Here is a 25,024-nt window from a genome sequence, read left to right as displayed (position 1 = left end):
TGTATCACATGCTCTGTCCTTTGATCTCTCTCTCTCTCTCTCTCTCTCTCTCTCTCTTTCTCTCTCTCTCTCTCTCTCTCTCTCTCTTTGATTCCTGTTTATTTATAATATCAACTTTCTGATTATCAAAGAAAAGTTTATGCTTTATAAATTTTCCAGAATTTTGTTATTATTAGACTGAAGTGATGGTCATTTGCAGCTTTCTACTTACTATGCAGAACTACATGATTAATTTTTTTATGGCTTCTTTCAGTAGTTTTTGTTTTTCTCCAGTTTCAGTTTGCTGTGTTCAGATGTACTGGGGGAGGCGGGGCACACAGATTGCCCTGGCAGTTTTTAGGGGAACCAGTGCTGGGGATTGAATGCAGGGCTACCACATGCAAAGCACGTGTTCCAGCCCTTTGAGCCATTTCCCTGTCTCTATATTTTTTTCATTTTTCTTTCTTATGTTACAATTTATAAATGATCATGGTAAGTAATAAAAAATTTTCTCAACTTTAAACAAAATCTTTTTTAGTGTTTGCTAAACTTTTCAAAATTTAACTTTTATTTAAATCAAATTTAGGAAATTAGGGAAATTATTACTTAAAATAATTTAAAATTTTTCATCCCATTCTCTTTATAAAACTTTAGTTGCATTTGTATTAAACTATTTGACATTATCTAGACCTGTGAGGCTCTGTACATTTTTTCCAGCCCTTTTCCTAGATCCCTAAGTTCACTGTTTTGTTATCACTTATCTGCTGTTGAAAGCAACTAATAAAAATTTTGTCATCATGTCATTTGTTGTGTTTCTGTTTTCAGTGTATTCACTTATATTTTAATCAAGCTTTCTTAAAATGCACTGAAATCATAGGGTGCAACCTTGCTTCTAAAAATTTTTTGTTTTGTTTCGGTTTTATTTTGTCGGGGCCCATCTAGCTGCTCAATGCTTACTCCTGGCTCTGCACTCAGGGATCACTCCAGATGGACTCAGGGGACCCAGATAGGATGATGGGGATCAAACTCGGGGTAGCCGTGGGCAAGGCACTGCTATCTCTCTAGCTTCCTCCGTGATCTTTTTTGACTGACATCTTTTAACATAGGCTCTCCAGATTTGTTCATATTGTAGTACATGTTTCCTTTATTGTCAGTAACATCCTGTTGTTTGGTAACAGCCATACATTTTAATCATTCATAAGTTGAACATTTGTTTCCATTATTACAGTATTATTAATAATGCTGCTACATGCATGAGACCCAGGTTCCATCCCCAACACCAAACGGTCATTTGAGCACTAAGAGGTGGGGGCCAAGAAAACAAAATATAGAGACAACTAGAAAGATTTTTTTGAAAGAAAATAATTGATTTTACATGTTTAATCCATGTTTATTTTCATTTAAATTGTTTTCCTGATTTTCCTACATCCTTACCTATACATTTGTCCTGTAAGAAAATAATACTGGCTTTTATTTTACACTAGTGTTTACAGTGATAGTGGTGTTCAAACTTTTAAAAATCCTGTAGATATGATAAATCATAATTGTATAATTATTACAGTGATCATATTCTTGTAAAAGAAAATTTTAATTTTTATAATAAAAATAAGTAATATCAATAAAACATTGAAAATAATTATCCTTAGGAGGCTAAAGAGATAGTACAGTGGGCATTATGCTTGCCTTTCACATGCAGGTTCTGTCCCAGCATCTTATATGGTACCCAAACACCACCAGGTATGAACCCTGAGTTTCATGCCAGTAATAAGTTCTGAGCACCACTGGGTGTGGCCCCAAAAACCAAAAATTAAACAACAAAAATTATCCTTAGTCTTTCAGTTATATCACAAGTACTTTTTCCCTGGTACTTGGAAGTCATACTTGTAAAGTATGCACTCTACCAGCAACCCATATCCCCAGCCACACAGGATCTATGTGCGCATGCTTGCGTGTGTGCTTGTGTGTGTGTGCACACACACACACACGTGCGCATGCACCTCCCTAATATGTAGGACTTGACAGAATTGAAATCACTCAGATGATCAGTATTTCTATAAATTTTCATAGCACTCATTTTTTTTTAACAGATGGAAAATGGTTGATCATTACATTAGCCGTGTTCGTGGAAATCTTCAAATGTTAGAACAGCTGGACCTTATTGGGAAGACCAGTGAAATGGCTAGACTTTTTGGCATTCAGTTTTTACATGTACTGACAAGGGGTTCACAGGTAGGAAGTCTGGTTTTTTGCCCACCTGTAAGTTCTTTGTAAATGATATTTTTATGAATGTTCAAAGTTATTTTTTAAGCTATTATTACTAAGTAATCACTAACTTAGCTTTTTATTTTCTGGAAAAGTTTAGAGTTTTGTTTAATGGAACCAACTTTTAAATTTTCTCTTTATCAAGTTTCTGGCTGATAAGTTTTTCATGATATTAAGAAAATCTCTATTTTCTTGAGGAAATTATGTTTCTCTGTATTGTATGATAAGGGATGTTTTCAAAGCCTCTTGGAAAAAATGAAGATGCAAAAAAAAAATTTTTTTTTATTATTACTCTATTTTTAAAAGATGGAACAGGGTTAGTGCAGCAGGTAGTACTTACCTGGAATGCAATTGACCCAGGGTTGAGTGAGTCCTTACTACATATGGTCCTTTGAGCATGGCCAGGAATAAACCCTGAGCACAGCTGGTTGTGGCCCCAAACCCTCCCAACCCACAATAAAAGAAAAGGAAAATGGAAAATTACTAACAGTTTTGTTAGTTTACTTCTAATTTCTCAAGGATATAGGTAGAGAGTTTACAGGACTTTACTAAAAAGTGAGAGTGGAGTGGAGCAATATCACAGTAGGTAGAGCGTTTGCCTTGCACGAGGCTGACCCGGATTCGATTCCTCCATCCCTCTCGGAGAGCACGGCAAGCTAATCCGTGGCGTATTCGATATGCCAAAAACAGTATCAAGTCTCACAATGGAGACGTTCCTGGTGCCAGCTCAAGCAATCGATGAACAGCGGGACTATAGTGCTACAGTGCTACCTTTCAATTCTGAAACCATGTTTTCTTCTTGAAAAAATTAGAGTAACATGTCTCTCTTCAGTTTCCTTATAGATAGCTTTCATTCTCTAATTTTCCCAAATAAATGTCTTGGATTATTGGCAAATTTTTTAAGTAAAATCATCAGTGTTCAGCTCTCTCCTTTGTATATGTTTACTGTTTTATAGTTTGTATGAAATTGCCTAACTGTAAGTTACTTAACAGACTTCGTAATTTTTATAAAATTTATAGGAAAAGATTTACAAATGTGCTCTTCTATTAAAAGCTGACTTAATAACCAATTCTGTATAATGATAGCACTGTAGTACTGTCATCCCTTTGTTCATCGATTTGCTTGAGCGGGTACCAGTAGTATAACGTCTCCATTGTGAGACTTGTTTCAGTTTTTTGGCATATCAAATACGCCACGGGTAGCTTGCGAGCCTCTGCCATGCGGGCGGGATACTCTCAGTAGCTTGTGAGGCTCTCCGAGAGGGATGGAGCAATCAAGCCCAGGTCAGCCGCATGAAAGGTAAACACCCTACATATTGTAGAAAATTAATGCAGCCTTCTTTTGAAGAGCAAAATCTGTTCCAAATGGGTATCTCATATTTAATACTGTTATATTTGTATATATTTAAACTGTGTTTCTAATTCTCTTCCCATCTCTATCTCTGCCTATAGTACCGTGTGGAATCAATGATGTTGCGTATTGCTAAACCAATGAACTATATTCCTGTGACACCTAGTGTACAGCAGAGATCCCAGATGAGAGCCCTACAGTGTGTTCCCCTGATTATGGAGCCTGAATCTCGATTTTATAGCAACTCTGTTCTCGTTTTGGATTTTCAGTCTCTATATCCTTCTATTGTGATTGCATATAACTACTGTTTTTCCACTTGCCTTGGCCATGTTGAAAACTTGGGGAAGTAAGTCTTTTCATATTTATAATTAAAATGTTATTCTTATACTAATTAAAATCAAACTTTAAGTATATCTTGCTCTTAAGACTATTCTTAAGAGCAAAATGAATGGGATGTAACATAGGCAATCTGTTTACTACATTTACATTATGAATTCTTTTTTAAAATGTGTGAATTCTTTAAGTGAGAAATGACAGTTTCTTGATATAAATCACCTTTTAGAGGAACACCTTGCGGAACCTGGTCTTGTAACTCCTTCTATTGTCTCATCTTGACTTTTTTAAGGATTGTCTATGATTTTTTTTAATTTAAAATTACTAAATTTATCTTTTACTTATTTGTATCATTCAAATTTCATATATTAAAAATAGCATTTTTTAAATTTTTTATAAAACAGCATTTTTAACACTCAGAGAAGTATATATTCTCACGGTATCACTGTCATCCCGTTGATGTCGATTGCTCATGTGGGCCCAGTAATGTCTCCATTCATCCTAGAACTGAGATTTTAGCAGCTCTCTTTACTTGTCCTTCCCAACAGTGCCACATTAGAGGTTCTTCAGGGTCAGGGGAATGACACCCATCATTGTTACTGTTTTTAGCATGTGAATATGCCACAGGGAGCTTCCAGGCTCTCCCATGCGGGCAGTAAACTCTTGGTATCTTGCCAGGTTCTCCAAGAGGGAGAACTAGACAATAAGAGGTCTCATAGCCGAATTTGCTTCCGGTAGCTTGGTTTTATAGTCTCTGGATGTTGGCTGTTGATGGGATTATATGGCGCCAGGGGCTGTTTCTGGGTGTGGCCGCCTAGCTACTGGAAAATGGGGGATCTGGGTGGAAGAGGTCCAGGCCCGATCAGAGCAGGCTTAAAGATCTCAGCCCCGGGTTCCGCACACACCTGGGTTCCTCTGCCAGTTCCCTCATGCATGAGGCTCGTCTGAGTGTGTGGAGTGTAGCCTTGAGCATGGCTGTGGCTGAGTTCCAGAGATCTTTGGCTGCCAGGGCTCTGCTCGGAGGAAGGAGGGAAACTCAACCTGGCCCTCCGAGGGGCCCCAGTGAAAACAGCCGGGCCTGGGGGGTTAAGAGTCTCTTACCCCCGGGCAGTCTCAGATTATCAGCAATAGGACCCCAACATAGAAATTCTCAAAAAGGAGCAAATAAAGAAAAAGCTTCCCCAAAAAATTAGGTACAACAATGAAATAGTAAACTATGGCTTAAGAAGTAACACAAGGGGCTGGAGCAATAGTTCAGCAGGAAGGGTGTTTGACATGCATGCATCCAATCCAGGTTCGATTCCCAGCATCCCATATGGTCCCTCGACCACCGCCAGGAATAATTCCTGAATGCAAAGCCAGGAGTAACCCCTGTGCATTGCTCGGTGTGACCCAAAAAGCAAAAAAAAAAAGAAGAAAAAAAGAAGTAGCACACCTCGAGGGCTAGAGCAATAGCACAATGGGTAGGGCGTTTGTCTTGCATGCGGCCAACCTGTGTTCCATTCGCAGCATCCCATATGGTCCCCTGGGCACCACGATATTCTCATTATAAATTATTTTAAAATTATAATTTTATATAATTTAGATAATGTCATACTTTTTGTCTAGACTACTCTTGGTCCTTCATAAAAAAGTCATGAAAATTATTGATATTTCTGTCTTTATTAAGAACAGGACTTTTACATTCTTATTTCAAGTCATTTTCTTTAAGGCCTAAATTTCTCTTTTTATTAAATTATCATTGGTTTAAAATACTATGGAGTTTTTCCAAACAATATTAGTGAGTTTTTTGTTGAAATATTGAATGTAATCAAAGTAAAGAGAAAGTAAGGTGAAATTTCTCAGCTATACAGGTGGGGTGGGGAGGTGGGGGGTTGGGGAGAGGTTTACTGTGATTCTTGATGGTGGAATATGTGCACTGGTGCAGGGATGGGTGTTCGAGCATTGTATAACTGAGACTTAAACCTGAAAACTTTGTAACTCTTCACATGGTGATTCAACAAAAAAAATAAATAAATAAAATACTATGGAGTTTTAAGAATATTAGTTTACATCTTAAGTTTTTCTTTAAAGAACTTAGTGTAAGATCATATGTTGGATTGATACTGGTATTTCAATATAGATTTTGCTTCAAATGTTATTGTACTGTTTTTAAATATCTTAATAAATTGCAAGTGTTTGAAGAACTGCATTTTGATAACTGGACACAAAAACATTTTTAAATATAAGAATTCTTTAGATGTTTGAAATGAATTTCTAATGCAAATTAGAAAGATTTCTAAAATTGTCTATAACTTCTAGTTCATGAATTGAGAAAGTATTTGCTTCATATTTTCTTTCTTAACAGGTATGATGAGTTCAAATTTGGCTGTACCTCTCTAAGAGTACCTCCAGATTTACTTTACCAAATTAGGCATGATATCACAGTCTCCCCCAATGGAGTAGCTTTTGTCAAGGTAATATAATACTCTGTTGTAAATGAGAGATACCAAGTATGGCTAACTTTTGGAAAGCTAATGGTTTAAGTGTTAACGTAAAAAAAAATCAAACAGGTTTTCTGAATACCTCAAAAGTAAAAATAAATTAATATTCTCAAAAATCATTGTAAAGTATTCTTGTTTTGCATGCATATCAATTTAAAATATCTTAGTTGTTAAATTTTAGATTTTAATAAAATACTGTTAGAAAAAAATCTACACGTATATTTCACCTTCTACAGAAACCAACAGTTTTAAATGGCTTTGTCATGGTCAAAAAGTGTTGACTTTAAAAGTTTAAATTGCTTTAATGTGTAAGGTTGACTAGTTATTCCTTCACATAATTTTAAGTTAATTTAAGATTACCAGATAAGTAATGATAATCTGTCTGTTAATTGCATTTTTTAAAAGATGCTCAGAGTAGGGACTGGAGAGAGAGCACAGAGGGTAAGGTGCTTGCCTTGTGCTTACCCAACTCAAATTCCATCCCTGGCATCCCATATGGTCCTTCAAACTCTCCATGAGTGATCCCTGAGCACAAAGCTAGAACTAAGACCTGAGCACCATCAAGTATGGCCCCAAAACAAAACAGATATCCAAACTAATAACTATCCCTTTTTCTCTTCCTAATCTCCCCCTCAATAAACACTAAGGAAAGTCTCAGATGAATAAAATAAAGATCAAAAAGACAAGCCCAGGAGATTATATTGTCTCATTTACCAACTTTATTGATTTTCTTTAGTTGTGAGTATACTAGAATCTTGAGACAGGAGGGTGATTATTGACACAGTGGAACCCACTAGCCTTCAAATTCATTCTGATGTACTTAGCAAAGATACCATTATTCTCTATCAGTTAAAAACAGTGCTGTTTAAAAGAGAACCCTGAATTATCGGTTTAAATTTGAGGAAGTTTTTACCGCATAGTTACTCTTTTTTCAAAAGTATTAGGTCATAACATAATTACATAAGCAATTCAAAAGGTACACAGAATGAATTAGTGATAGAATGTTTCATTGTCACGTATCAGATTTTAATAATTTTTCTTTAGTGATGTTCATAAAACTTGGACTACATTTTGACACAATGTATAAAACTTAATGAAAATGATACCTTTTAATATTCACAAGTATGATTATCCTATAGATGGGGTTGTAATTTGTTCAGTCCAACATGCATTATCTTGCACGTGTTTGTGAATCATCTTCAAAGTTAATACTGTTTTGTGGTTTTCATTCCTACTGGAGTTCTCATAAATTCTCCCTAGTCTTGATTAATACAAATGATTTTTTTTTTTGGCATCAACAAATTTTATCACCTCACTATTCATCCCCTCTTCCAGATTGCTAATAAATATAGGCCGGAGGGGATGGCTTAGTGGTCTAAGCATCAGATTTGAAATACCTAGAGTCCCTGGAACTACAGGTTTGAATGTCAGCAGAGTCAACCCAGCTCATCATTCTTCCAAGGTAGATAAATGGAGTTCCATGCAGATTACTGTGTGGGGTCATTAGGATGAGATCTTTAAAAACTGAGGTTTGTTTTGAGTGATACAAATCCTGTGTGTCTTTCTGAAAGAATGGGGCTTTCGATCCAAGTTTAAATGAATTTCCCTCTGCGTTTGTTGTATGGTCTCTTAATGAACTAGTTGATATCCTCCTCATTGGATGTCTCTGAACTCCGGAACACTTTAGGACAAAAAAGCCCTCTTCAAAAGAAAGAAAATGTGATGATTTTTTTAGATTAATGGCTGCTGGTCCTGTGACCATTGTATTGTTAGTCTGTTTCAATTTGTGATATTTGGCCATTGTTATACTTTGTGCTTCCTTAATTTTATAAATCTATAAAGTTTGAAGGATTGTAAACATTCTTTTTTTCCTTTATGATAGCCTTCAGTGAGAAAAGGTGTGCTGCCAAGAATGCTTGAAGAAATTTTGAAGACTAGACTCATGGTGAAGCAGTCAATGAAAGCTTACAAACAAGACAGAGCACTGTCACGAATGCTTGATGCTCGCCAGCTAGGGCTTAAGCTTATAGCAAATGTCACATTTGGTTATACAGCTGCTAACTTTTCTGGAAGAATGCCATGCATTGAGGTAAGTGGTACTCAGTTTTTTCAAGAGAAAAATAGCAATAAGTTAACATCCACCTTAAAAACATTTCCCCACTTACTTTCCCTTTTTGTCTTGAGATCATTCATTTGGTGCCGTAGATCATACTCACATATGTGACACAAAACTAGGAATTGAACTCATGACTTAATGAATGCAAGGCATGTTGTACTCTACTGCAAAGCTACATCCCCAGGCCCAAAGCATTTTGTTCTGTTTTGAAACTTTAGAGCAAAGAGTTTATTTGTTTTACATAAGATCAGTTTTCTCGAACTGATGCTTTTATATATACATACACTTAGGGGAGTTATGGGTTTTCCGTTTAAGAATTCTTCTTATCTCTGATTCAATGATAATTTTAGAAACTTAGCAACATGTATTTCTATATATTCTGGATGAACTTACTACCATTAGGGCATTTTTGTAGCATGAGATTTGTAAGCAGTGTTTATAACATTCTTGGCACTAAATAATTCCCTTTAGCTATTGCTAGAGATATGATGATACTAGGTTGATTTTCCAACTATTCGGATAAACAACAATAATTTCCTATTCAGTAGCATATCAGTAGATATAAAGTGGAAACCTTGGTTTTTGCTTCAGTAACTGTCCTCCCCTCTTTTTTCCTTCTCTGCTTCTTGTGAACAGGAGTCAGCCATCTGCCAACTTCTTGCTTGTTGTCTATAAAGCTTTTTCTCAACCAGTTACAAAATAAAGGAATGGTATCTAGTTCTGTCTACATCTTTTTGTAAAATAAAAATAAATTTAAAATTAGAACTAGCTGAGCTATAGCTTACCAAACTAAAACAGTAGGAGACCCATATTTAATCACAGCACCACATGGTCCCACCACTGAGAGTAACCTCTTAAGCTCCAAGCTTCAAATGTCCCCAGGATATGCCCCACCACTGTCACTGTCACTGTCATCGCTCATCGGTTTGTTCGAGCGGGCACCAGTAATGTCTCTCATTGTGAGACTTATTGTTACTGTTTTGGGCATATCCAATACGCCACGGGTAGCTTGCCAGGCTCTGCCTTGTGGGCGAGATACTCTTGGTAGCTTGCCAGGCTTTCCAAGAAGGGTGGAGGAATCGAACACGGGTTGGACGCGTGAAAGGCGGAAGCCCAACCGCTGTGCACTCCAGCCCATGTCTTACCACCAAAAAAAAATAAAGTACTTTGTTGGTTCTGTATAACTAAAATGTGAGAAATACTGATCTAAGTGATCTAAAAGAATAATGGAAATAAGTATATTACAGAGGTATAACCAGGATATAAAGTTTAAACATTTCTCTAATTTTTTTCATCTGTAGCACTGTCTGTAGCACTGTCTGTAGCACTGTCCTCCCATTGTCATTGATTCCCTCAAGCAGGCACTAGTAACGTCTCCATTGTGAGACTTGTTACTGGTTTTGGCGTATCGAGTACGCCACAGGTAGCTTGCCAGGCTCTGCCGGGCAGGCGGAATACTCTCAGTAGCTTGCCGGGCTCTCCAAGAGGGGCAGAGGAATCAAACCCGGGTCGGCTTCATGCAAGGTAAATGCCCTACCCACTGTGCTATCACTCTAGGCTATTCATCTGTAGCGTATTTATTAATGTGTTTTAGTAATAAGACTGCAGAAACTGGCATTTGTAAAATATATATGAATATTTTAACCTTAGAATTAGGGTGTTTTGATCTAGCAGTGGAAATTTAGGAGTAGAGTTCTGCTGTTGCTTAGTATGGTCTCTGGCTGCCAAGCAATATCTGCCTCCTTGACTCTAGACTTTTCAGAATTTGTGATCTTAAAATTTTAAAATGAAAGTGAGGCTAGAGAGATGGTACAGGAGATAAGATGTTTGTCTTGCACATAACTATCGTTGCTGTGATTCTGGTTTGATCCCAAGTACCACATATAGTCCCCAGAGAGTAGAGCCAGGAATGTGTCTTGAGTACCAGTGGATGTAGTCCCAAAACCCCCAACATAAAGAAAATAAAATTAAAATGAAGGGGCCAGAGTGATAGTATAGCAGGTAGGATACTTGCCTTAAATATGGCTGACTGAGTTCGATCTCAACACCCTGTATCGTTCTCCAGCCCTGCCAGGAATAAGCTCCAAACATTGCCTACATGACTGAAAAAACAAACCCCCAAAATTTCAGTTTCTTTTAAATCAGCTTCAAATTGCCCTTTAAATGCTATTCAGTTGAGTTTATATCATTCCTATTTCACAGAGAAGGTAAGAGTCATCATGATTGCTAGGTAGCTGGAGGAGATACATAGGGTGCAGGGTGGCTTGCCCTGCACTTGGCCAACCTGGTTTTAATTTCCAGCACCCAATATGGTGCTCTAAGCACAGGCGGTGTGGCTCAAAAGAACCAAAACAATATAATCATATGTAATGAAAATAATTTTTAGCTCTTAATACAAAAGAAAAAGTATGTAATTTTTTTAACTTGGTTTTGGGGCCATACATCTTGAAAATGGCCCTAAGTAAACTCAGGGCTTACTCCTGGCTCTACACTCAAGCATTACTCCTGGCAGGTGATGTTGTCTGTATGAGAGGCCAGGGATCAAATTCTGTCAGCCGCATAAAAGGCAAGAGCCCTACTCTCTCTGTTATTGCTCCAGCCTCCATAATTCCTTTTTTAAAGGGAATGCTTCATTTATTCCCAACGACAGTTTTCTCACTCTTTACTGAGTCTAATAAATGAAATAATAAGGTATAGCATACTATATACTCTTCAGTGTACTTTGAAATATAATTAGCTTCTCATATTTGCCAAGATTTCTTTTTTTGTCAAGTTACACCATGATCATTATAAAAATTCTATATCATCAATAAAAAAATCTTTGTTAGAAATGAAAAAAAAATCTTTGTTAGACACATTTACCTATTTGATCTAAATTGTACACCTATGTACTGGAGCGATAGTACAGCAGGTAGGGCGTCTGCCTTGCATGCGGCCGACCCAGGTTCAATTCCTCCATCCCTCTCAGCAAGCTACCAAAAGTATCCCACCCGCACGGCAGAGCCTGGCAAGCTACCCATGGCGTATTCAATGTGCCAAAAACAGTAGCAACAAGTCTCACAATGGAGATGTTACTGGTGCCCGCTCGAGCAAATCGATGAACACGGGACAACAGTGCTACAGTGTACATCTATACTTTCTATCCATATAATTAAACCTGATCTGTTTTTAAAAATTATGTAGTGGACTGGAAAAGAGTACAGGAGGTAAGGTTGCATGCAGCCAACCCCAATTCAAATCTTGTGCACCACATGTGATCTTCTAAGCACCACCAGGCGATATTTTGAACACCATGTCAGGAACATACTCTGAGCACCAGTAAGTCCAAAACAAACCCCCCCCAAAAAATAGATAAAATATTAAATTACATATAACCAGTTTCTAAGATTTAAGTTGGCACTAACTTTAATGATACTGTGGGTCAGAGAGCTAGAACAGTGGGCTGAACTCATGCTTTGTAGGTTTAGTTTTTCGTTCCACCTCATCCTGGGAACAGCTACCCCTGAGTACCAAGCCGGGAGTAGCCCCTCTGGATATAGCAAAAGAGTAAATCAAAACTTCAGTGATATTGGAAGATATTGTCATTAACATTCAAACAGGAAATTTTTGGGGGAAAAATACACATACACAAATACATAGAGTATTTGTATACATAGAGTAGTTTACTGCCTAATTGGTTATAAAGGCACTTTTTCTCTTTTTTTAATTCAATCACCATTCTATGCAGAACTGCAAAGATATTTATGATTTTTAGGCATATATTGTTCCACCACCAGTCCTTTCACCAGTGCCCATTACCATCCACCAATGTCTCCATTTTCTCTCCTACTCCCCTGCCTGTCTTTGTGACAGGCATTTCCCCTCTCCCCATTGTCCTAGTGTTCCCTTTCCTAACTTATCACCCGCACCCCTACCCCAATGCCAAGCTTGCTTTTTTAATTTTTTATTTTTTAATTATTTTGTTTGTTTTGTTTTGGGGCCATACCTGGCAGTGCTCAGGAGTTACTCTTGGCTCTGCACTCAGGAATCATTTCTGGTGCTCAGGGAACCAAATGGAATGCCCCACCCACTGTGAGGATGAGTAATGTGATGGTATTAATCACTCCGGGCCCACTACTCAGTCTTAAGAAAAGATGAAGTCATGGAATTTGCTGCAAAATGGATGGATCTGGAGAGTATCATGTTGAGTGAAATCAGTCAGAGGGAAAGGAACACAGAATGATCTTTCTAATGTGTGAGATAAAAAGAAACCTTGTCCAGGAATATCAAATGCCCAATGGCAGTAGAAATAAAGAGCAGGAGAACTGATCTTCAGTAGAAAGCTTTGCACTGGACTGGAGCAATAGTATAGCCGTGAGAGCACTTGCCTTGTATACGGCTGACCCAGGTTCTGTGCCCGGCATCCCGTATGGTTCCCCAAGCATAGCCAGGAGTATTTCCTGAGTGCAGAGCCATTTGGTTGGACTTTTGAATTGTTTCCATATTCTGGCCATTGTATATAATGCTACAATGAACATACAGGTACAGATGTCTTTTTGATTTGTGCTTTTGGACCCTTGGGGTATATTTCAAGGAGAGGAATTACTGGATCATCACTGTATCACTATCACTGTCGATTTACTCAAGGGGGGCGCCAGTAACGTCTCCATGCATCCTAGCCCTGAGATTTTTTTTTTAATTTATTCTTTTATTGAATCACCATGTGGAAAGTTACAAAGCTTTCAGGTTTAAGTCCCAGTTATACAATGCTCAAACACCCATCCCTTCACCAGTGCACATATTCCACCACCAAGAATCACAGTATACCTCCCCCCACCCCGCCTGTGTAACTGATAAATTTCACTTTACTTTGATTACATTCAATATTTCAACAAAAAAACTCACTATTATTATTTGGAGTTTCTCCCCCCTAAAGCCGGACCTGCTGAAAAGGAAGCATTTGATAATTTGTTTTTCATTGCTGAGAATGAAGAGATAGGAGGTCTAGCAGCCGCACGGTTTTGGATTTCTGTATTTTAGTATTTTAGTAACTAAGTCCAGAGAAATATCTGCCAGAAGTTGCATCATTGCAAGCTTGTACCTCTCAGCTACTTTATATTCCACATATGATGGCAATCTTTTTATGTCTATTTCTTTCTGACCCATTTCACTCAACATGACACTCTCCATGTTGAACCACTTATATGCAAGTTTCATGACTTCATGTTTTCTGACAGCTACATAGTATTCCATTGTGTAGATGTACCAGAGTTTCTTTAACCAGTCGTCTGTTTTGGGGCACTGTTTTTTTTCCAGATTGTGGCTATTGTAAATAGTGCTGCAATGAACATAGAAATGCAGATGTCATTTCTACTATACCTTTTTGCCTCTCTGGGATATATTCCCAGGAATGGTATTGCTGGGTCAAATGGAAGCTCAATTTCTAATTTTTTGAGAATCACCCATATTGTTTTCCAAAAGTAGCCCTGAGATTTTAGCAGCCTCTCTCCTTACTCATTTTTCCCAACGATTGGAGGCTTTTTTCAGGGTTGGGGAATGAGACCTGTTATTGTTATTGTATTTGGCATATCAAATACATTACAGGGAGCTTTCAAGGCTCTTCCTTGAGGGCAGGATACTCTCGGAAGCTTGCCAGGCTCTCTGAGAGGCATGTATATATATATATATTTCCCTTTATGAGGATGTGTCCAAGAATATGTTCACTCATGTTTGAGACTCAGCCCAAGCATGTGGAAAGCAGCCTGGAGTGTGGCGGCCATGGGGTAGTGGAGGTCAGTTGCTGGGGCTCGGTCCCTAAGGGCAGGGAGGGCTCTCACTCCCCCCCCCCCCGCACCCCTGGTGTGGAGTCCCATGGCATGGTTATGGGGGCCTCATTTTATGCTCCCTTCCAGGAGAAGCAGCCATGAGTTCTGAAGGGTGACCAATGAGGAGATTATCTGGCACCAGCAGGAGGTGACCCTTGGGTCACCAGAGATTTGGGGAAGCAGGCAAAGGATCTCTGCTCCCGGGTCCGGTTGAGCCCAGAGTCTGGACTCTGCTGGGTCATATAGAAGCTTTATTCTTAGTTTTTTGAGGAAATTATTGTCTTCCCAAAAGACTGAGCCAGTCAGCATTTCCACCAGCAGTAAATGAGGGTCCTTTTTCCCCACATCCTCTCCTGTTTTTTGTTTTTTGTTTTTTTGATAAGTGCCAGTCTCTGTGGCGTGAGGTGATATCTCCTTGTTTTGATTTGCATTTCCCTGATGATTGGTGATAAAGAACATTTTTCTTATGTTTTTTGACCATTTGTATTTCTTCTCTGAATAAGTTCCTGTTCATATCTTTTTCCCATTTTTTGATAGGTTTGAATGTTTTTTTCTGTAGAGTTCTATCAGTATTTATCTTGGATATTCAACACTTTGTCAAATGAGCAATGGACAAATAATTTCTCCTAGTCTGTGGGTTATCTTTGTATTCTAGTCATCATTCCTTTGAGGTGCGGAAGCTTTCTGATATTTACTGTAGTCCCATTTGTTTATCTTTGCTTCTGCTTAGTATTTTTCATCGTTAAGGATGCCTCTAGCTTCAATATCTTGGGGAGTTCTGCCTATATTTTTCTCTATGTAACTTAAGGATTCAGGTGTGATAATCTAAGTCTTTAATCCATTTTGATTTGACTTTTGTGGATGGCAGTAGAAAGAAGTGTGAGTTCACTTTTTTGCATGTGGCTGACCAATTTTCACAGCACCATTTGTTGTAGAGACTTTCCTTGCTCTATTTCATAGTTTTTGCTCCTTTGCTGAAGGTTAACTGACCATATACCTGAGAGTCTATCTCCAGGTTTTCTGTTCTGTTCATTGATCTGAGAGTCTGTCTTTATTCCAGGACCATGCTGTTTTAATTATTATTGCTTTGTAAGTACAGATGAAAGTACCTTTTTTCTTTTTCCCAAAGATTGCTTTAGCTATTCAGGGGGATTTATTGTTCCATATAAATCTCGGGAGTGTTTGATCTATTTCTTTGAAAAATGCCATGAGTATCCTACTAGAGACTATTGAATCTGTATAATGCTTTAGGGAGTATTGCCAATTTCACCATGTTAATCCTCCCAGTTTATGAGCAGGGGGTATCTTTTTATTTTTTTGCTTCCTCTTTTATTTCTTAAAGTAGTGTTTTGTAGTTTTCTTTGTGTGGGTCTTTCACCTCTTTAATCAAGCCAGTTCCTGTGTATTTAATTTTCTGAGGCACAATTGTGAGATTTTTTTGCATATAGGAAAACCATGGACTGCTGCTTGTTAATTTTTTAGCCTGTCACATTTCTGTACAAATCTGTTGTTTCTAGGAGCTTTTTTGTAGCATCTTCAGGGTTTTCTAAACACAGTTGTATGTCATCCTCAAATAGTAAAAGATTGACTTCTTCCTTTACTATCTGGATGCCCTGAATGTCTTTTTCTTGACTAACTGTTCTGGCAGGTATCTCCAGAACTATATTGAATAGAAGTGGTGACAGTGGGCAACCTTGTCTTGTACCTTATCTTAAAGAGGAAGGATTTAGTTTTTCCCCATTGAGTATAATATTTTCTGTGGGTTAGTTTGGTAAATGGCTTTGACTGTGCTGAAGAAAGTTCCTTTAATTCCCATTGTATTGAGAGTTTTTATCATACATGGGTGTTGGATCTTGTAAAATGCTTTCTCTGCATCTCTTGATATAATTTTTATTTTTCCTAATATTGATAAGGTGTATTAAATTGATTGACATGCATATATTAAACCATCCTTGCATACCTAGGATGAATCCCACGTGGTCATGGTATATGTTTTTTTGATGAGTTGTTGAATTCTATTTGCTGATATTTTGTTCAGATGTAAAGGCATTTAAAGAAAGTCCTTCAATAAACAAAACTTTTTTGTCTTCTTTTTATGTCACACCCAGTGATGCACAGGGGTTACTCCTGACTTTGCATTCAGGAATTACCACAGGCAATGCTCTGGGGACCATATGGGATGCTGGGAATCGAACTCGGGTTGGACTCTGCGAGGCAAACGCCCTACCTGCTGTTATTGCTCCACCCCAATAAACAAGACATTTGCCATAAACCGCTTTGTGCTTGTGTACTTTATATAAAATGCAGTCTATGCAAAATTGAGCTTATCAAACCATGTGGCAAAAGAGTGATGGAGAGGGAGGAGGGAGGATATAGAAGTTGCAAGAAATAATTTAAGAACGGTAATGAAGGGTATTGGGCACTTTGGTGGTGGTGAGTTGCAGTAACTACATCAAGACAAACAAATGTTAATTAACATCATTACAAACATATTACCTTAACTATAGCTTAAAAAAAATATTGTTCATCTTGGTTTTTTCCCCCTTGGTTTACTATAGAACTAGTAACACTGATTATTTGGGAATTTTAAATGTTCTTATTTTAGAAACATTTAGTAATTAATTATTATATGGTGAAGTAATTAAATATTAAATAATTTATGCTTAACTATGTTAATAAGTTACTTAAAATGTATTTGTACCAACAGGTTGGTGATAGTATTATTCACAAAGCCAGAGAGACCTTGGAACGAGCTATTAAACTGGTGAATGATACCAAGAAATGGGGTGCTAGAGTCGTATATGGTGACACTGACAGGTAATAGTGACTTTCTGTTTTGTAATTAGGGACTTGATTTGTTCATTTTTTCTGAGGCTGCGAAGGGGCATGGCCACAACTAGTGGTCCTCGGGGCTTTCTCCTAGTTTTGTGCTCGGGGGTACCATATGCATTGCTGTGGATCGAACTGGGATCATTTGTGTGAAAGGCAAGCACTTCAAGACCTATGCTATCTCTATGATCCTGTAGTTGTCTTTTTTGTATCTGTTCAACCATTTGTTTCAATGTTAAAAAATAGATTTTTACCAAAGTCCTTTCCAGTCCTGAGGTTTTAAAGTTATCACAGGACTTTACTAGGTGTTACCCTAAAAGATGGAAAATGTAAGTGTCCTAAATCACAAACACTGATGAGTCTTCAATGACTTCCTCTGGATAGCCTAGTAGATAGTGATTCATAAGCAAGCTATATACACAGTAGTTATTTAAAGAAATGGCCTTTCATATGATTATTTCTTACTTAGAGCTATAATTCTTTAACTACACACACGTTTATGCTTTATATTAATAAATTATTTGAGCCCTCAAAATACTGGTAAATTACAAGAAAGCTGAGGGGTTTTTTTTTGGGGGGGTGGTGGGAGGAGGTTGGGGAAGACAGGTTTGGGCCATATGGTCGGTACACAGGGCTTCTTCTGGCTCTATGCTCAGGGGATCATATGTGGTACTGGGTTGGTTGCATGTAAGGCAATCACCCACCTACCACCCCCCACACACACATTATCTTAAAATGGTCAGACTTTTAAAACAGATGCACTACAGTGAGTATTTAACTTTGCACCAGGTCTCCAAATTTGTTGGTCTTTTAATGGAAAGAGCACATGAGCACTTTCTGTTTCTATTTGATACCATAAGGTTTACATCCAGGAGCCAGAGAATTAGAACAGTGGATAAGGCTCTTGTCTTGCATGCAGCCAACCCAGGTTCAATCCATAGCGATCCCATATCGGCCCCCGAGCACCACTAGAAGTGATTCCTGAGTGCAGAATCAGGAGTAAGGCCTGAGCATGATCAGGTATGACATGACCATTCCTGACCACCGCCAAGAATGATTCCTAAGGGCAGAGCCAGGAGTACCCCTAAGCATTGCTGGATGTCTCCCAAAAACAAACAAGAAAATATTTCATTAGAACTTGTGCTCATCATCTCTAACTCAGAAAATATTTATTGAAATACACTGTTTGAAGGCAATTCCGTTTAGAACATAGTAGCAGTTGAAACTGGCCAAAGAACACAGATCAGTAAACCCACTGACACTCTCTTTACCTTCTTATGTGTACCTTCAAATGTTACATTCTAATGTATATCTTCAATTATCATAAAGTTTATCAAGATATATACATGTATGTATATATTTTGTTTGTCTTGGGCCACACCTAGAAGTGCTCATGGACTCTGTGCATGATAGTGCTCAGTGGATCATATGTGGTGCCAGGAATTTGAACCAGGGGGTCACAGCCACCATAGGCACATGCAAGGCAGCAAGTTCCTTACCTCCTGTATTATCTCTCCAGCCCCTCAAGGTATAATTTTTACCAAGAAAAGTTTGAGGTAGTGCCAGGAAATAGATCTAAAGACAGGCATATATGCTTTGCATATAGGAGACCCAGGTTCTATCTTTGGCATCTCATGGTTTCCCAGATTACTGCCAAAATTGACTCACAAGCTCAAAAACAAAAAACAGTAAAAGGGAAGTACCCATGTAACTGGCCGTTACTTAAGATTTCAAACACAGGTATCACCATAGAAATCTCTTATGTCCTTTGTAGTTAATACTTCATTTTCAAACCAGACCCGAGAAAATTTCCTCGTTTGATTTCTGTCGCTACAACTTAGTTTTGTCTATAACTTTATAGAAATTAATTCATTTCAAAATGTTTTTATTCATACGGCATCTGAACTTTTTTTGGGGTGGCAAGGGAATGGTCACATCCGACGATGCTCAGGAGCTGCTACTGACACTGCACTCAAGAATTACTCCTGGCAGGGGACTATAGGGATACCAGAGATCAAATCCTGTCAGCTGCATGCAAGACAAATACCTACTCACTGTACTATCCCTCCAGCCTGGCCATCTGAACATTTTAAACAATTTTTTTCTAAGAATTATAGTTAAACACACCCTTACACGTATAATTCTGCAGTTCTACTCTTGGTATTTAATAGAAATTTAAGTCCACGCAGTCTTGTATGAAAATCTTCATTATAGTTTTATTCAAATCCCATTAGTGGCTGAAGGAGTAAATAAGTTGTGACATATTCATATAAGACTATGCTTCAACAAAAAGGAGCCAATTACTTCATCAGCATGATGGCTGCTTATTTTTCTCTTTTAGATCATACAAATATTGCACTTTTTAAGCACCATATGAATTTCAAAAGTACCTTGAAGTGAAAGAAGTTAGAGTTAGAGAGTATGTACTGTATGGTTACACCTATACACAAATTTCTGAGAAAATAAAACTAGAGTTAATTATAGGGATATCTTAGACATGTTGCTTTGAACAGCAGAAATTAATTTTCTTATTGTGGAGGCTAGACATCTAAGATGAAGGTTATTACAGAATGTTTTTCCCAAAGCCTGTTTGCAGACAACTACCTTTTCACTGTATATTCCCAAACTCGTTCTCTCTGTTCCTGGGGTTTGTCTATTTCTATCCAAATTCCTTCTTATTGGGACTAGTATTCAGATTAATCCTAGCCACTTACTTAGCACCTCATTTTAACTTACTCGCTTAGTATTTCAACTATTTCCACGTAGTCTCATTCTCAGAAATCTTATTTCTGAGGTACTAGACGTTAGGGTTTCAGCATATGAATTTTACTAGGACACAGTTCACCCATAATGGTGAGTCTTATTTATCAGAATTCATGGAATTTGACACATAAATATATTTATTTCATTTTATACAAACTATCTCAATAAAGTTGATTTTGATTAGGAGTGACACTCAGAGGTATATGGTATTTACTCCTGTGTCCCTGCATTTGAGCTACCTCCCTAGCTCAAATAAAGTTTTTAAAAATAATCTCTCAAAAGAACATATTTAACCACTTATTTTAAAAATAAGTTTGTACTGGTATAATGAGCATCATATGTGCCTCAAAAGAAAATATTACTAAAAAATTCAAGTAGTAGAGTATGTAACTTGCCAAAAAGTATGACTAAGCCCTGTGTGTTTTGCCTTAGTGAATGCTAAAATCCAAATTGAGACTCTTTTCACTTAAAGGCCCTGAAGCTAGAGAGATTGACAGTGGATGGGGCACTTGCCTTGCACATGAACAACCTGGGTTCAATCCTCAGTATCCCATATGATCCCCTAAGCATTTGACAGTGATCCTGAATGCAGGAGTAAAACTTAGCCCTAAGCATCTTTGGGTGGGCTCCCCCCCACCGGCGCAGGCACACACGCACATGCACGCACACACACACACACACACACACACACAAATTTTAAGGTCTATTTAACATTGAGAAAATACTCCATTTATTAAGCTTTTTATGGTCACTGCATGATTTACAATTTCATAATACTGTCAACTTTAGGATTTCACAAAGACAGTAGTCCAGCATCATCCCTGTTCCTCCCCAGAGTGTCCATTTCCCCTTACTGGTGTCTCAAGAGTCCTCACCCCAAACCCCCAAGCCCCAAGCTCCACTCTTGACCAGTTCTTAGATTCCATTACTCTTGGCCTTTTGCTATTCCCCTGCCACACTTCTTATAATATGTGGAATTACACTCCACATGAGAGAGATCATTCTGTGAAAGAGACAGAATGATCTTTTTCTTTTGGCAGATTTCACTCAGCATAATAATCCTCCAGTTCCATCCACATAGCAGCTTAATTGCATGATTTAATCTTTCCTTAGAGCCAGGTAATATTTCATTGTAATCTGTGCCACAGCTTCTTTATGCAGTCTTCTATTCTTGGACATTTGGATTATTTCCAGATTTTGGCTGTTGTGAATAATGCTATGATAACCCCACAGACAGTGAAAGAATTTTTTTCTTTTTTTTTTTTAATTTTTTAAATTTTATTGAATCACCATGAGATAGTTACACGCTTTCATGTTTGGGTTACAATCTCACAATGATCAAACACCCATCCCTCCACTAGTGCACATTCCCCACAACCAATATCCCGGGTATACCTCCCCTTTCCCACCCTCCCCCTGCCTCTATGGCAGACAATATTCCCCATACTCTCTCTCTACTTTTGGGCATTATGGCTTGCAACACAGACAGTGAGAGGTCATCATGTTTGGTCTATTATCTACTTTGGTCATGCATCTCCCCTGCCTCTATGGCAGACAATATTCCCCATATTCTCTCTATACTTTTGGGCATTATGGCTTGCAACACAGACAGTGAGAAGTCATCATGTTTGGTCTGTTACCTACTTTCGTCATGCATCTCCCATCCTAACTGGTTCCTCCAGCCATCATTTTCTTAGTGATCCCTTCTCTATTCCATCTGCCTTCTCTTCTCCACTCATGAAGCAGTCTTCTAGCTATGGGGCAATCCCCCTGACCCTTGTATCTACTGTCCTTTGGTGTCAGCCTCATGTGATGTTATTTTATACTCCACAAATGAGTGCAATCCTTCAATATCTGTCCCTCTCTTTTTGACTCATTTTACTTAGCATGATACTCTCCATGTCTATCCATTTATAAGCGAATTCCATGACTTCATCTCTCCTAACAGCTGTATAGTATTCCATTGTGTAGATGTACCAAAGTTTCTTTAACCAGTCATCTGTTTTAGAGCACTCGGGTTGTTTCCATATTTTGGCTATTGTGAACAGTGCTGCAATCAATATATAGATACAGATGTCATTTCTACTGTGCTTTTCATTGCAGCACTGTTCATAGTGAAACAGTTTTCTGCCCACCACTCTTCTGACAAATGATTAATTCCGAAGCACCTATAAATATTTACCCAAAAAAAACCTAAAAAAACAAAAAACAGTCAATCCTGGGGCCAGAGAGATAGTACAACAGGTTGGATGCTTGCATGGCATACTGCTGACCCAGGTTCTATCCCTGCCACCAAGCCTACCAGGACTGATCCCTGAAAGGCTTTACTGAGGCCACATCCAGCTATGCTCAGGACTTAATCCTGGATCCTGAGGATTTGTTTTTAGAATTTTTGTATTTAATGTTTTTATATAATTTCTTTCCTTAGGATTTGCATATATTGCCTATGGAATTATAAATCAGAAATGTCTTCCTAGAATTCCATTTGACAATTTTTTGACAATATTTTTAAAGTATTTTTAGTACATACCATTTATCTCAAAATTTCGTTTCTACAAATTATTCTAATAGAGAACAATTAAAGGTGTGCCAAATAATCACTTTATGTGAAATACTAGCAAAATATCTTAAATAAAATTTCGGTGATAAAAATTTGGTTAAATTATATCCATATGTTGAAACTAAGGACAAGTATTTTTTTAAGTATGAAATTAGGTGATATTGAAAAATGTTCTCAATGTAGTACTCTTAAATAAAAGGAGAAACTTATTAAACATCTGTTCTGTGATCCCAAAGGTTTATAGTAACAGTTTTGTGAACGGTAGAATTAACAGTGGCTTTTTCTTTGTGCCTTTTTCTGTTCTCTAACTTTTGCAGTGAACATATACTCTAAAGTATCCAACTTTTGATGGATAGTTCTTAAAGGAAACTTCCTCCCTTATCACAAATAAATTTTCCATTTCTTAATAATCACATTTTTTCTTGTTTGATATTTGATATAATTGTGTATCGTCAAAGAGCTATAAATGTCTTGAGATGATACAGGACCTTTGCAGCTATTATAGCTCAGCCTTGTCTTCGTGTTGCTATATTAGGTATCCTTAAAGATATACCATGAGTGCAAAAGGAATATTTGATAAAACAGCTCACTAAGCAAGATTAAAGGAAGGGGGTCCCATGACATACAAAGTATTTGCCAGAATACTTTGGCAGAGTTACTCTTGATGAATGTTGGTTTTGTTGTTGTTGTCCCTAAAATAGCATCTTTACTGTGCTGTTTTTAATTCTCTTAGTATGTTTGTGCTATTGAAAGGAGCAACTAAAGAGCAGTCTTTTAAGATTGGCCAGGAGATTGCCGAAGCTGTAACTGCTACCAATCCTAAACCTGTGAAATTGAAGTTTGAAAAGGTAAGAGAAATATAATGTTAACTATAACATAGCAAATTTACATACCTTGTAGAAATTCTAGAATATATTCAGAATCAGTGACAATATAGAGGTCTATAAAAATGATGAATTTAAAATATTTTCCTGTTTTTAGTTTTGTTTTATTAAATCACCATGAATAGGGGCTGGAGCAATAGCACAGCAGGTAACTGGTGTGGAGCAATAGCACGCGGGCAACCTGGGTTCAATTCCCAGCATTCCATATGGTCCCCAAGCAACACCAGGAGTAGTTCCTGAGTGCAGAGCCAGGAGTAAGCCCTGGGCATCACCAGGTGTGACCCAAAAAACAAAAAAAAAAAAAATCACCATGAATAACTATTCATGTTGAGTTTTAGACATATGGGTTAGGTATTCAGAAAGAGAAGAGTGTGGCAAAGGTGCCTTGTGTCTGCTGTGTAGTTTCTAGGCTCTCTACTGTGAAAACATTGAGACCAAAGGCGACCAACCAACAGGTCAAAGCTGAAAACACCTAAAATCATGCTCACTCTCATGTCTGAGCATTGATGCTAGCTGCTGTTGGGGTTATTTAACTGTCGCTATCAATTAGTACATCTGCTTGTGCTTCAACCATAATGGCTGGGTTCCAGGAATGAACATCCCATAGAACTGATTTTGCTTTTAATGATATCCGTTGTAAGAATCCCATTTCATTATGGACTATCAAGAATTTTTTTTTAATCTGTTAATTGAAAGAATGTCAAGCATCACATTGTATGAAAATTTTGTGGACTAGAAATAGTATCTTGGGGCTGGAGTGATAGCACAGCGAGTAGGGTGTTTGCCTTGCACGGCCAACCTAGGTTTGAATCCCAGCATCCCATATGGTCCCCTGAGCACCGCCAGGGGTAATTCCTAAGTGCATGAGCCAGGAGTGACCCCTGTGCATCGCCGGATGTGACCCAAAAAGCCAAAAAAAAAAGAAAATAGTGTCTCAATGGATTGGAGCGCATGTTTCTTATGTGGGACGTTCAGGTTTAATCCCTGGCTCATCCCACAAACAGCCAGGAGTGACACCTGAGCAATGAGCTGAGGGTAGGTCATTTGAGAACTACTGAGGATCACTCCAAAAATAAAACAATAAGAAAAGCAATAAGAAAAAATTGTGTAGGCTATGAATACACATTACTTTTTTTTTTAATTTTTTAAATTTTATTGAATCACCATGAGATAGTTACTAATTGGTGAAATACAAGAGAAGCAAAATAAAAGCATGTATGATATGGTCTGGAGGCTACTAGTATGCAGTGGCCAAGAGTGCCTGCCTTATGATGGCCTTATCTGCCTTGCAAGATGATGTGTAGTCGGTGTAATTCCCAGTGTCCAAAGGCACCAAGTGCTAGCCTGGCAGCTCTGCTGTTTTAGCCTGCCAGCCCACCCTGTGAACCCCTGCATCACAAAAAGAAAATTGTTTATTTTAAAAATGGCATTTAGTGGCATTTTTTTTAATTGCAGGTTTATTTGCCCTGTGTCTTAGAAACAAAAAAGAGGTATGTGGGTTACATGTATGAAACATTGGATCAAAAGGACCCAGTATTTGATGCAAAAGGAATAGAAACAGTTAGAAGAGATTCCTGCCCTGCTGTTTCTAAGGTAAGAAACAGCTTTTTGTTTGGCTGGTGCCATGGGTCTCTTGCAGCAGTGGTAGGGATCAAACTGG

The 25,024-nt window shown here is 37.9% G+C and overlaps 1 protein-coding gene across 4 annotated transcripts in view; it reads left to right on the top strand.

Moving 5' to 3' along the window:
* The window catches only part of REV3L (REV3 like, DNA directed polymerase zeta catalytic subunit), a 194,816-nt gene that overhangs the window by 153,501 nt on the left and 16,291 nt on the right, over positions 1 to 25,024 (top strand). For 3 of the 4 annotated variants that reach the window (XM_055134574.1, XM_055134573.1, XM_055134575.1), the window contains exons 22-28: positions 2,067 to 2,208; positions 3,694 to 3,938; positions 6,273 to 6,381; positions 8,291 to 8,497; positions 17,036 to 17,145; positions 23,214 to 23,328; positions 24,820 to 24,957. In XM_055134574.1, coding sequence (XP_054990549.1) covers positions 2,067 to 2,208; positions 3,694 to 3,938; positions 6,273 to 6,381; positions 8,291 to 8,497; positions 17,036 to 17,145; positions 23,214 to 23,328; positions 24,820 to 24,957 — 1,066 coding nt within the window. Of the gene's footprint in view, positions 1 to 2,066; positions 2,209 to 3,693; positions 3,939 to 6,272; positions 6,382 to 7,743; positions 7,871 to 8,290; positions 8,498 to 17,035; positions 17,146 to 23,213; positions 23,329 to 24,819; positions 24,958 to 25,024 lie in introns of those variants that run through there. The other variant, XR_008629742.1, reaches the window with a different exon arrangement.

This window comes from Sorex araneus, chromosome 4, assembly GCF_027595985.1.
Source record: "Sorex araneus isolate mSorAra2 chromosome 4, mSorAra2.pri, whole genome shotgun sequence".
Classification (NCBI taxonomy): domain Eukaryota; kingdom Metazoa; phylum Chordata; class Mammalia; order Eulipotyphla; family Soricidae; genus Sorex; species Sorex araneus.
Note: the sequence above shows the minus strand (reverse complement) of the source record. Positions and strands in the feature narration are given on the sequence as shown.